The following is a 13306-nucleotide window of genomic DNA, read 5'->3' on the forward strand; positions in this document are numbered from 1 at the left end:
TTTTTATTTTTTTCCATTATAGCTGGTTTACAGTGTTCTGTCCATTTTCTACTGTACAGCCAGGTGACCCAGTCACACATACATATTTACATGCTTTTTTCTTACATTATCATGTTCCATCATAAGTGACTAGATATAGTTCCCAGTGCTATACAGCAGGATCTCATTGCTTATCCATTCCAAAGGCAATAGTTTGCATCCACTAACCCCAAATTCCCAGTCCCTCCCACTCCCTCCACCTCCCTCTTGGCAACCACAAGTATGTTCTCTATGTCCATGAGTTTCTTTTCTGTAGAAAGGTTCATTTGTGCCATATATTAGATTCCAGTGATATCATATAGTATTTGTCTTTCTCTTTCTGACTTACTTTACTTGGTATGAGAATCTCTAGTTCCATCCATGTTGTTGCAAATGACATTATTTTGTTCTTTTTTATGGCTGAGTAGTATTCCATTGTGTATATATATATACCACATCTTCTTAATCCATTCATCTATTGATGGACATTTAGGTTGTTTCCATGTCTTGGCTATTGTGAATAGTGCTGCAGTGCATATCCAGGTGCATGTATCTTTTTCAAGGAAAGTTTTGTCCTGATATATGCCCAAGAGTGGATTGCTAGGTCATATGGTAGTTCCATGTATAGTTTTCTAAGGCACCGCTATACTGTTTTCCATAGTGGTTGTACCAGCTTACATTTCCACCAAGAGAGCAGGAAGCTTCCCCTTTCTCTACACCCTCTCCCGCATTTGTTATCTGTGACTTATTAATAATGACCATTCTGACTGATGTGAGGTGGTACCTCATAGTAGTTTTGATTTGCATTTCTCTAACAATCAGTGATGTTGAGCATCTTTTCATGTGCTTGTTGGCCATCAGTATATCTTCTTTGAAGAAATGTCTATTCAGGTCTTTTGCCCATTTTTCAATTGGATTGTTGGCTTTTTTGCTGTTGAGTTATATAAGTTGTTTGTATAATTTAGATATTAAGCCCTTGTTAGTTGCATCATTTGAAATTATTTTCTCCCATTCTGTAAGTTGTCGTTTTGGGTTTTTTTTTATGATTTCCTTTGCTGTGCAAAAGCTTGTCTGTTTGATGAGGTCCCACTGGTTTATTTTTGCTTTTATTTCTGTTGCTTTGGGAGATTGACCTGAGAAAACATTTGTAAGGTTGGTGTCAGAGAATGTTTTGCCTATGTTCTCTTCTGGGTGTTTGATGGTATCTTGTCTTACGTAAGTCTTTAAGCCATTTTGAGTTTATTTTTGTTCATGGTGTGAGGGTGTGTTCCACTTTCATTGATTTACATGGGGCTGTCCAGTTTTCCCAGAGCCACTTGCTGAAAAGACTGTCTTTTCCCCATTTTTATATTCTTGCCTTCTTTGTAGAAGACTGACCGAGGTGTCTGGGTTTATTTCTGGCTTCTCTATTCTGTTCCATTAGTATGTATGTCTGTACAAGTTCTTGATGATTTTGGATATTAAGCCCTTACCCAGTATATGTTTTGCAAATAGCTTCTCCTCTTCTGTAGGTTGTGTTTTCATTTTTTAAATAATCTTTGCTGTGTAGAAGGTTTTTAGTTTGATGTAGTCCCATGGTATACTGAGTAGTATTAAATATTAACCTCACTCTTAGGGTCTCCTGACTTACATGTCATTATTTATGCATCAAAATTTATCTGTACTAAGGTTTACTTAATAAAGAATTTTAAAGAACAGAGATAATGAGAAGACAGGATTAAGATGGCAGAGTAGAGGACTGGATCTCACCTTCCCTCATGAAAACAAAATTACAACCTACTGCTGAACAACCATCAACAAAATAGACTGGAAACTAACAAAAAAGATATCCTATACAAAAAGACAAAGAGGAGGCCACATCGAGATGGTAGGAGGGGTGAGTACATGAAATAAGCAACTCCATACCTGCTGGGTGGGTGGGGCCCACAGACTGGAAAGTAACTATACTGCAGAGGCTCACCCACAGGTGTGAGAGTTCTGAGCCCCATATCAGGTCCCCATGCCTGAGGGTCTGGCTTTGGGAGGTGGAGCCCTCAGAGCACTTGGCATTGAGGGCTGGCATGGCTTGTGTGCAGGAGCTTGACGGGACTGGGGGAATCAGAGACTCCACTCTTGAAAGGCACAGAGGCTTTTGTGTGCACTGGGTCCCAGGGCAAAGCGTATGCTCCATAGGAATCGGGGTCAGACCTGCCTGCTATTCTTGGAGGGTCTCCTGGGAAAAAAGCAGGTGACTGTGGCTCATTGTGGGGGAAAGACATTGGAGGCAAAGGTCTCGGGAATAATCATAAGTGTGTGCTCCTCTAGAGGTGACCATTTTGGAAAATCTGGCCCTACCCATCAGGGTTGAGAAGCAACAGGTTAAACAACAAACTGGGTGGGAACATAGCCCCACTCATCAGCAAACAGGCTGGCAAAGACCTCCTAGGCACATATCCACCTCTATTTATTTATTTTTTATTTATAATGATTTTTATTTTTTCCATGATAACTGGTTTACAGTGTTCTGTCAGTTTTCTACTGTACAGCAAGGTGACCCACTTACACATACATGTATACATTTTTTCTCACATTATCATGCTCCATCATAAGTGACTAGACATAGTTCCCAGTGCTATACAGCAGGATTTCATTGCTTATCCATTCCAAAAGCAATAGTTTGCATCTCTTAACCCCAAATTCATAATCCATCCCATTCCGTACCCCTCCCCCTTGGCAACCACAAGTCTGTTCTCCATGTCCATGATTTTCTTTTCACACAGCCACCTCTAATCACACCCAGAGACAAAGCCCCACCAACAAGTGGGATAAGAATCAGTCCCTCCAATCAGGAAGCCTGCAGAAAGGTGCCTGTACCAACTTCAGTCACAAGGGCAGCAGACATCAGAAGCAAGATAGGCTACAATCCTATTGCTTACAAAAAGGAGCCCCCACAAAAAAATCTACACAAAATGAAAACACAAGGAATTATGACTCAGATAAAGGAACAAGAAAAACCCCCAGAAAAACAGCCAAGTGATCTGGAGATTAGCAACCTCCATAAAAAAGACTTTAGACTTAATGACAGTAAAGATGATTCAAGATCTTAGAAATAAACTGGAGGCAAAGATTGATAAATTATAAGAAGCAATGAACAAAGAAATAGAAGATTTAAAGATTAGGCAAACAAAGATACAACATAATAACTGAATAAATACAATAACTGAAATAAAAAATTCACTAGAATGAACCAAAAGCAGAATACAGGAGGCAGAAGACCAGTAAGTGAGGTTGAAGACAGCCTGGTGGAAATTACTGATGTGGAAGAGAAAAGAGAAAAAAGACTGAAAATAAATGAAAACAGTCTAAGAGAACTCTGGGACAACTTTAAACACACCTACATCCACATTATAGGGGTGCCAGAAAGAGAAGAAAGAGAGACAGGGCCAGAGAAAATATCTGAAGAGATAATAGCAGAAAACTTCTTAACATGGGAAAAGAATCGCTCATTTAGTCCCAGGAAGCACAATGAGTACCATATAAAGTAAATCTAAGGAGGAATTCCGTGACACATATTAATAAACTTGACTAAAATTAAAGACAGAGACAATACTGAAAGCAGTTAGGGAAAAGAAATAACATACAAGGAAACTGCTAAGGTTATCTGGCTGGTTTTCAGCAGAAACTCTGCAAGCCAGAAGGGAGTGGAAAGATAAATTTAAAGCAATGAAAGGAAAAAACCTCCACCAAGATTACTCTACCCAGCAAGGTTCTCATTCAGATTTGAAGGAGAAATCAAAAGCTTTACTGACAAGTAAGAGCTAAGACAATTTAGCACCACTAAACCAGCTTTACTGCAAATAGTAAAAGAACTTCTCTAAGTGGAAAAGAAAAGGCCAGAACTAGAAACAAAAATACGACAAATGCCAAAGTTCACCAGTAAAGGCAAATATACAGTAAAAGTAAAAAATCATCCAAACACAAATATGTTACCAAAACCAGAAATTGTGAGAAGAGGATGGTACAAATGCAGAATACTGGAGATGCATTTGTAATTAAGAGACCAGCAACTTAACCTTGTTTGATATAGACTGATACATCAAAACTAAATGGTAGGAGTTCCTGTCGTTGTGCAGTGGTTAACGAATCTGCCTAGGAACCATGAGGTGGCAGGTCCAATCCCTGGCTTTGTTCAGTGGGTTAAGGATCCGGCGTTGCCGTGAGCTGTGGTGTAGGTTGCAGACGCGGCTCAGATCCCGTGTTGCTATGGCTCTGGCGTAGGCTGGTGGCTACAGCTCCAATTGGACCCCTAGCCTGGGAACCTCCATATGCTGTGGGAGTGGCCCTGGAAAAGGCAAAAAGACAACAAAAAAAAAAAAAAAAAGAAAAAGAAAAAAAACTTAATGGTAAATGCAAAGCAAAAATCTACACAAAAAAGAGAAAGCAATCCAAATATAACACTAAAGATAATCATAAAACCACAAGAGAAGAAGGGAGTTCTTGTCATGGCTCAGTGGTTAACAAATCCAACCTACGAGAAGGGAAGAAAAAAGACCAACAAAAACAAATCCAAAACAATGAACAAAGTGGCAGTAAGAACATACATAATAATTACCTTAAATGTAAATGGACTAAATGTCCCAACTGAGAGACATAGACTGACTGAATGAATACAAAAACAAGACACATATATATGCTGTCTCCAAAAGACCCACTTCAGTTCTAGGGACACATGCAAACTGAAAGTGGGAGGATGGCAGAAAATATTCCATGCAAATGAAAATCAAAAGAAAGCTGGAATAGCCATTCTCATATCAGACAAAATAGACTTCAAAATAGAGAATTTTGGAGTTCCTGTTGTGGCTCTGTGGAAACAAATCTGACTTGTATCTGTGAGGATGCAGGTTTGATCCCCTTCCTTGCTCAGCAGGTTAAGGATCCACCATTGCCGTGAGCTGTGGCATAGGTTGCAGATGCTGCTCAGATCTGGTGTTGCTGTGGCTGTGGTACTGGCCAGTGGCTATAGCTTCGATTCAACCCCTAGCCTGGGACCATCCAAATGCTGTGAATGTGGCCCTAATAAAAATTAATAAATAATGAATTGTATAGGAGACAAAGAAGGATTATGTAATAATCAAAAGATCAATTCAAGAAGAAGATATAACAGTTGTAAATATATATGCACCCAACATAGGATCCCCTCAATATATAAAGCAACTGCTAATAGTCTTAAATGGATAAATTGACAATAACACAATATTAGTGGCGAACTTTAACCCCCTACTTAATGGACAGATCATCCAGACAGAAAATCAAAAAGGAAATACAGGCCTTAATGATGCCTTGGACCAGACAGACTTAATAGATATTTACAGAATATGACATCCAAAAGCAGCAGAACACACATTGTTCTCAAGTGCACATGAACATCCTTTAGGATAGATCACATTCTGGGCCACAAATTAAGCCTCAGTAAATTTAGGAAAATTGAAATCACATCAAGCATCTTTTCCAACCACAATGCTTTAAGACTGGAAATCAACAACAAGAAAAAAAACTGCAAATACGCAAACATGGAGACTAAACAATGTGCTCCTACACAACCAATGGATCACTGAAGAAATCAAAGAGGAAATTTAAAAATACCTAGTAGCCAAAGACAACAAAGACACAACAATCCAAAAACTATGGGATGCAGCAAAAGCAGTTTTAAGAGGCAAGTCTGTAGAAATACAAGCCTACCTCAGAAAACAAGAAAAAGCTCAGATAAAAAACTAACTTTATACCTAAAGAAACTAGAGAGAGAAGAACAGACAAAACCCAAAAATAGCAGAAGGAAAGAAATCATAAAGATCAGAGCAGAAATAAACAAAATAGCAATGAAGAAACCCATAGGGAAAATGAGTGAAACTAAAAGCTGGTTCTGGGGAGTTCCCGTTGTGGTGCAGTGGTTAACGAATCTGACTAGGAACCATGAAGTTGCAGGTTTGATCCCTGCCTTTACTCAGTGGGTTAACGATCCGGCATTGCCGTGAGCTGTAGTGTAGGTTGCAGATGCGCCTCAGATCCCGTGTTGCTGTGGCTCTGGCGTAGGCCGGTGGCTACAGCTCTGATTCGACCCCTAGCCTGGGAATCTCCATATGCCGTGGGAGTGGCCCAAGAAATAGCTGGAAAAAAAAAAAAAAAAAAAAAAAAGGCTGGTTCTTTGAAAAGATCAACAAAATTGATAAACCCTTAGCCATACTCATCAAGAAAAAAAGAAAGAGGACTCAAATCAATAAAATTAGAAATGAAAAAGTTACAACAGATATAACAGTAATACTTTTGTACTTAACAGAAATACCTCATAAAAGACTACTATAAGCAAATATATGCCAATAAAAAGACAACCTAGAAAAAATGGACAAATTCTTAGAAAAGTACAATCTTCTAAGACTAAACCAAGAAGAAACAGAAAAGATGAACAGACAATTGCAAGTACTGAAATTGAAACTGTGATGAAAAAATTTCCAACAAACAAAATCCAGGACCAGATGGCTTCACAGGCGAATTCCGCCAAAAATTTAGAGAGGAGTTAACACCTATCTTTCTGAAACTATTCCAAAAAAACTGCAGAGGAAGGAACAAACTCCTTCTATGAGGTCACCATCACCCTGATACCAAAGCAGACAAAGATATTACAAAAAAAATGAAAACAGAAAATTACAGACCAATCAATATCGCTGATGAACATAGATGCAAAAATCCTCAACAAAATACAAACAATCCAAATCCAGCAACACAGTAAAAGGATCATACACCATGATAGTGGTATTTATCCCCGGGATGCAAAGATTTTTCAGTACTTGCAAATCAATCAGTGTGGTACACCACATTAAAAAACTGAAGAATAAAAATCATAGGATCCTCTCAGTAGATGAAGAAAAGGCTGTTGACAAAATCCAACACCCATTTCAGATAAAACCCTCCAGAAAGTGGGCATAGAGGGAACTTACCTCAACATAATAAAGGCCATATATGACACACCCAAGCTAACATCCTTCTCAATGGTGAAAAGCTGAAAGATTCCCTACTAAGATCAGGAACAAGACAACGATGTCTGCTCTTGCCACTTCTATTCAACAGAGCTTTGGAAATCTTAGCCATGGCAATGGAAAAAAAAAAAAAAAAAGGAATTCTAATTGGAAAGGAAGAAGTAAAACTATCATTGTTTGCAAATGACATGATACTATACCTAAAAAGTCCTAACGACACTACCAGAAAACTGTGAGAGCTCATCAATGAATTTGGTAAAGTTGCAAGATACAAAATTAATACACAGAAATCTACTTCATTTCTATTTACTGAAAAATCAGAAAGAGACATTAGGGAAAAAATCCCATTTACCATCACATCAAAATAAAATACAGAAAAAAACTACCTAAAGAGACAAAAGATCTGTACTCTGAAAACTATAAGATGCTGATGAAAGAAATTAAAAATGACACAAACAGGGAGTTCCCATCATGGCACAGTGGAAAGGCATCCAACTAGTATCCATGAAGATATGAGTTCAGTCTCTGGCCTTGCTCAATGGGTCAGGGGTCCAGCATTGCTGTGAGTTGTGTAGGTCACAGGCATGGCTTGGATTCTTAGTTCCTGTGGCTGTGGTGCAGGACAGCAGCTGTAGCTCTGATTCAAACCCTAGCCTGGGAACTTACATGTGCCACGGGTACAGCCCTGAAAAAGAAAGAAAAAAAAATTATACAAACAGATGGAAAGATAATATACCATGCTCTTGGACTGGAAGGATCAATACTGTCAAAATGACTATACTACCTAAGGCAGTCTACAGACTCAATGCAATCTCTATCAAATTACAAATGGCATTTTTCACAGAACTAGCCCAAAACATTTGAAAGTTTGGAAGTACAAAAGACCCAGGATAGGCAAAGCAATCGTGAGAAAGAAAATGGAGCTGGAGGAATCAGGCTCCCTGACTTCAGACTATACTACAAAGCTACAGTCATCAAAAACATACGGTACTGGCACAAAAACAGAAATATAGTGGAACAGGATAGAAAGCCCAGAATTAAACCCATGCACTGTGATCAACTGATCTATGACAAAGCAGTCAAGAATATTCAGTGGAAAAAGACAGCCCCTTCAGTAAGAGTTGCTGGGAATACTGAATAGCTACATTTAAAAGAATGAAATTAGAACACGCCCTAACACCATACACAAAAATAAACTCAAAATGGATTAAAGACCAGATACTTACATAAAACTCTTAAAGGAAAACACAGGCCGAGTACTTTCTGACATAAACGGCAGCACTATCTTCTCAGCTCCACTTCTTAGAGTAATGACAATAAAAACAAGTATAAACAAATGGGACCTAATTAAACTTAAGTTTTTGCACAGCAAATGACACCCTAAACAAAATGAAAAGATAACCCACAGAATGGGAGAAAATGAAGTGACTGACAAGGGATTAATCTCCAAAATATACAACCACCTCCTGCAGCTCAAGACCAAAAAAAATAAACAACCCCATCAAAAAATGGGCAGAAGATCTAAACAGTCAATTATCCCAAGAAGACACACTGATGACCAATAAAACACATGAAAAGATGTCTGACATCACTAATGCTACTATGGGGCACCAATTTACACCATCCAGAATGGCCATCATCAAAAAGTCTACAAACAATAAATGCTGGTGAGGGTGTGGAGAAGATTTACATCCCCACCTCTTACACTGTTGGTGAGAATGTAAATTGGTGCAACCACTATGGAAAACAGTATGGAGATTCTTTAAAAAACTAAAAATAGAATTACCATATGATCCAGCAAGCCTTCTCCTGGGCATCTATGCAGAGAAAACCATGACTCAAAAAGATACATGTACCTCAATGTTCATGGTGGCACTATTATACAATAGCCAAGACATGTAAGCAACTTAAATGTCCTCTGACAGAGGAGTGGATAAAAAAGATGTGCTACATATACACAATGGAATATTACTCAGCCATAAAAAGGAATAAAATAATGGTATTTGCAGCAACACGAAGAACCTAGACATTATCATGCTAAGTGAAGTTAGACAGTGAGACACAAACACATATGCTATCACTTGTAAGTGGAATCTAAAAAAAGAATACAATGAATTTATTTGGTAATAGAAAAAGAGTCACAGACTTTGAAAAACTTATGGTTACCAAAGAGACAGGTTGTTGAGGGGCAGCGAATGGGCAGGAGTCTGGGGATGGAAATTTTGTAAAATTAGGTTGTGATTATGGCTGTACAATTGTAAATACAATAAAATTCATTGAATTACAAGAAATCAGAGACAATGAAATGAGAGCTTCACTTATTATTCCTAATCAAATAATTAAAGGAAAAATTTGTTGAACTAAGTACCTGTGTCATTTCCCGTTCCATGATCATTGTGGATCTTTTGTAAGCCAGGAATTGGCCGTGTTGTCAGATACCAAACAGCATGTAGGACATCTGTGGCATGTATACGATTGTGATCTAAAGTCACCAAAATGTTTTATAAAAATGGTCATTTTGTTGTTTTTTAATATAGGACATTTTAAAAAGTACTTTCTAGTCATATAGTATCCTCAAAATGTATGGCTTCATCTAATTTCCCATAGTTATATTTTTGTTATGAAAACATATTTTGTAAAGTTTCTCGATGTGTTAAAAACTTTCACATATACTATGAAATACCTATCTCTCAGGCCTGCTGTAAGGATTACATGTTAAAAGGTATATAAAACATCCAGAGTAGTGTCTGACAAATAGTATGTGATCAGCAAAACATTGGTTTACTGAAATACCACTATGTGAAAACGTAAAACCTACAAATGAAACCCAGCTTTGCTATTTCCAGTTTTATCATCTTGGGAAAGATCCTTCTGCTTCTCATTTGTAAAAGGTAGATAATACTACCTTTCCAACAAAGACCAAATGAGGTTACCTTTGTGAATGTAATGATTATAGTCATAGCTGATGTTTCAACAAACATTTAATGAGTACCTACCATGTAGCATTAGTAGATGATATAATATTAAAAGTTCAGACTATAGCCATGATATGATTTAAACCCACTAGGAGCTTAATTATTACTGCAGTCACTACTTTTTATTGATCATTTACTATGTGCTATGAATTCTGACATGTGCTTTACATGAATTATCACTACTTATGGGGCAGGTACTATAGTTATTCACATTTACAAATTTGGAAACTAAAATTTAGAAAAGTTAGCTTCCAAAAACTGTTATCTTACCTAATATGTCCTAATTGGAGGTGACAGTGAAGACTCACCATCACTTTATTTTTTCCCTTTCCCTGTCCTTGAAGTCCACCTTTGTATCACTTTATCCCATTTATAAAATTCAGCCACTTTTCAAAATGCCTACCTTGTAGGTGGTAATTATAGTACATATATTGCACATTAAACTATTAAGCATCAACATTATTTATGAGTTTTTCCAAATTAAGAATTATTTGCCCTCTATATAATTAATTTCCCAAACACGTGTCCACATAGAGGTTAACTATAGAATGAATCAACACATAAACTATATCTTTTCTTAATAAAATTAAAATTCTATTTTGCCCTAAAATTAAGTAACTATTAAAAATTATCCCACAAATCAGGACACAGTTAAAAAAAAAATTCTATGGATAAATGTGAAACATTTTAAAGTCAAGAAATTTCTGAAACTCATGACTTAATGTTACCAAACATAAGTACAGTAAGGCACTTAGCAGAATAATTATTGACATAGAAAGATGTTTACTACATGGTTAAGCAAAAAAGTAGATTATAAAAAGGTATTATATGATTCATGTCATAAAAAAATAAATATATATAAGAACTCTGGATAGGAGGATGTAGATTTCCTTTTTAAATCTCTATTTTCCAACTTGTCCAAACACATAATTTAAAAAGTGTTTCAGAGACTGTCTGAAGGAAGAATTTCAAAACAAGTATTATTATTTCAACTTAAATAATAAGATATGTTAATACTTACAAGGAATGTCTCGATAACCATTTTCTAATGCACGAAAGTAGTTAATGAATTGTAGAATGGGAATTTTAAATATCTCCAGTAAACCAGTGTCTTGAAATAGGATATACATAACCTAAATGTCAATTAAGAGAAAGTTCACTTTAAAAATCAGAATTTCTTAGAGTAGTTGATTTACAAAAAAAATAAATACATAAATCAGACACTGTCCAAATTCCTATTTTGAGTTGAGTATAATGTGTTTTTGTGATTTGTATTTGGGGAAATTAACTATATATATGTCTTAATAATGTATTAAAAACTTCCCTACAGGGAATTCTTTCCAAAACATGAAAAAGGAAGTTATCACCCTATAAAGCACTTGAAAACCAAAGACAGATGACCATGTCATGTCCTAGTTTTAAAATTTTTCTACTTTGCCTTTTAGCCTTTCGTTCTAGTCCTGGGTGTTAGAAGAACTCAGAACAATACATATATCACATTTCTGTCTTAAAGACTTCAATGAGATGAACTTATGTCCTCCACATAATTTATCCTTATGTCCTTGCATTTCATATATAATACATTTTGGGATTAATGAGAGTGATATTTCAGGATGTTGTTTTATGGACCCACCAGGGAGAACTTGGGAATCTGGGTGTAAAATGGAAGTATTTTTCCATGATTCTAGCATGAAATGAACTAGCTGGCCTTGCCTTCTTGGGTAAAGCACAGGGAGGACAGGTGAAAAAGATGAAGCATAAATTTCAATCTTTAGAACTAAATCCCTTTCCATATCCTTTTCAACCTTAAGATTCAGTAAAAAGTAAATCTTTATTATTTCTTTAGCTTAAATCCCACTATTATAGGCAAAAAAATGACTTCACATATATATGAAATTATGAAATACTTTACATAATAATACATTTGGTTATATATGGGTTTATATATACACAGATTTCTCTTTTCAAATTTTATATTGAAAACTTGTGAAAAAATAATTCAATGAACAATGCTGAACTTGTACCTAAATCAATATTACATATCTTCAGATTTTGCTTTTTATAAAGATTCAAGAAAAAAATTAATTTATAATAAGTAGAGTTTGAAACAAACCTGACTGAGGATCCTTCCTGATTTCTCTCCCATTTTTTCTGCAAGTTCAAAAATTTGAAAATTCCAGTTACTCATCTTTTCTATTAATGAGTCATAATCTTCTATTAAATCCAGGTCCAATGATGCTTCCTGTTCAGTCTGTACATGGAGGAGGGAAATAACCCAAACCAACTTAAAAATGGTCAGTATTACTTTCTACAACAGTTATTCTCAAATATAATCTGTACTTACCATACTATTCTCTTTGTAGAATGTTATCTTCAGATAACATGTCAAATATAAACGTGTTTTCTAGGCATCAGAAGACTTAATCTTTACATTACTTTTATAGATAAAAATATATTTCCAAAACATTGCACAAATCTTAAACACATCATTTTCATTTTGGAAGTTATAGCTATCAAAAAATCATAGAATACTGGCATTTATTAGTAGGATAATTCCTCAAAAGAAATGGATGGATTTTTTACCTTAAAATGCTTAAAATCTGAACTTTAAAGAAAAAACTGCTATTATAAGTAAGCAATTATTTTCATCATTTTTTATAACTATGTGCATATTTACTTCCTCATACTTAAACACATACAATGAAGAAAATATCATACAAAGTAATATATTTACTATAAAACTAAATAAAATGTGTTCATTTAAAAATGAATGCATGTTCTATGAGCTGAAATGTAATTATTTTTATTTAACCTAAGATTTTCTTTAAGGTGTTAATAGTGACTTTTCAGTAAAATTAAAAATAAATATATCATATTAAAAACCTTATTCTGGGCAAAAACAATGAACTTGGTACTAACTAATAATATATTTCACCTTAACATAATCATACTGAAAGTTTATCTTTTACATTTGGTTGCTCTTCATTCTGTGCCTCTTCTGTTAGGTGAGTATCACCTTCCCAAAATAATTTTCTGCAGTCTCTGTTCTCTGTTTCAACTTCTTGTTGAGCTTCTGTAAGGTTGAGTGATGCTCTTGGGAAAATGGTATCATCTTCGTCACCTTTCAAAAAATATATAAAATAATAAATAAAAATAAAACTTGCCCTGTGTGAAGAGTTTCATAAGAAAAATTTGTAAAAAATATTCAGATAAAGTGGACCATACTGGCATTTAATTTAAATTAATGACACCATTAAGCTGTATCTTGCTGGACCATTTTGGCCTATGTCTTGTGCTCAGGCA

The 13306-nt window shown here is 35.7% G+C and overlaps 3 protein-coding genes across 28 annotated transcripts in view; 1 reads left to right on the forward strand and 2 right to left on the reverse strand.

Moving 5' to 3' along the window:
* Positions 1-13306, reverse strand: part of INSC (INSC spindle orientation adaptor protein) — an 864422-nt gene that overhangs the window by 594454 nt on the left and 256662 nt on the right. The gene's annotated exons all lie outside the window — the stretch shown is intronic.
* CYP2R1 (cytochrome P450 family 2 subfamily R member 1) overlaps positions 1-13306 on the forward strand; it is a 131014-nt gene that overhangs the window by 62934 nt on the left and 54774 nt on the right. The window lies entirely within an intron of this gene.
* The window catches only part of PDE3B (phosphodiesterase 3B), a 324331-nt gene that overhangs the window by 21372 nt on the left and 289653 nt on the right, over positions 1-13306 (reverse strand). For 20 of the 26 annotated variants that reach the window (XM_085011945.1, XM_085011953.1, XM_085011942.1 and 17 more), the window contains 4 exons: positions 12973-13124; positions 12117-12254; positions 11025-11136; positions 9397-9510 (listed from right to left, as the gene is read on the reverse strand). In XM_085011945.1, coding sequence (XP_084868071.1) covers positions 9397-9510; positions 11025-11136; positions 12117-12254; positions 12973-13124 — 516 coding nt within the window. The remainder of the gene's footprint in view (positions 1-9396; positions 9511-11024; positions 11137-12116; positions 12255-12972; positions 13125-13306) is intronic. The other 6 variants (XM_085011957.1, XM_085011956.1, XM_085011955.1 and 3 more) reach the window with 1 other exon arrangement.

Source organism: Sus scrofa, chromosome 2 (genome assembly GCF_054392235.1).
Source record: "Sus scrofa isolate SSC_HxYL_T2T_F1_AM1 chromosome 2, Sscrofa_HxYL_maternal_Yorkshire_Landrace_v2.0, whole genome shotgun sequence".
Classification (NCBI taxonomy): Eukaryota; Metazoa; Chordata; class Mammalia; order Artiodactyla; family Suidae; genus Sus; species Sus scrofa.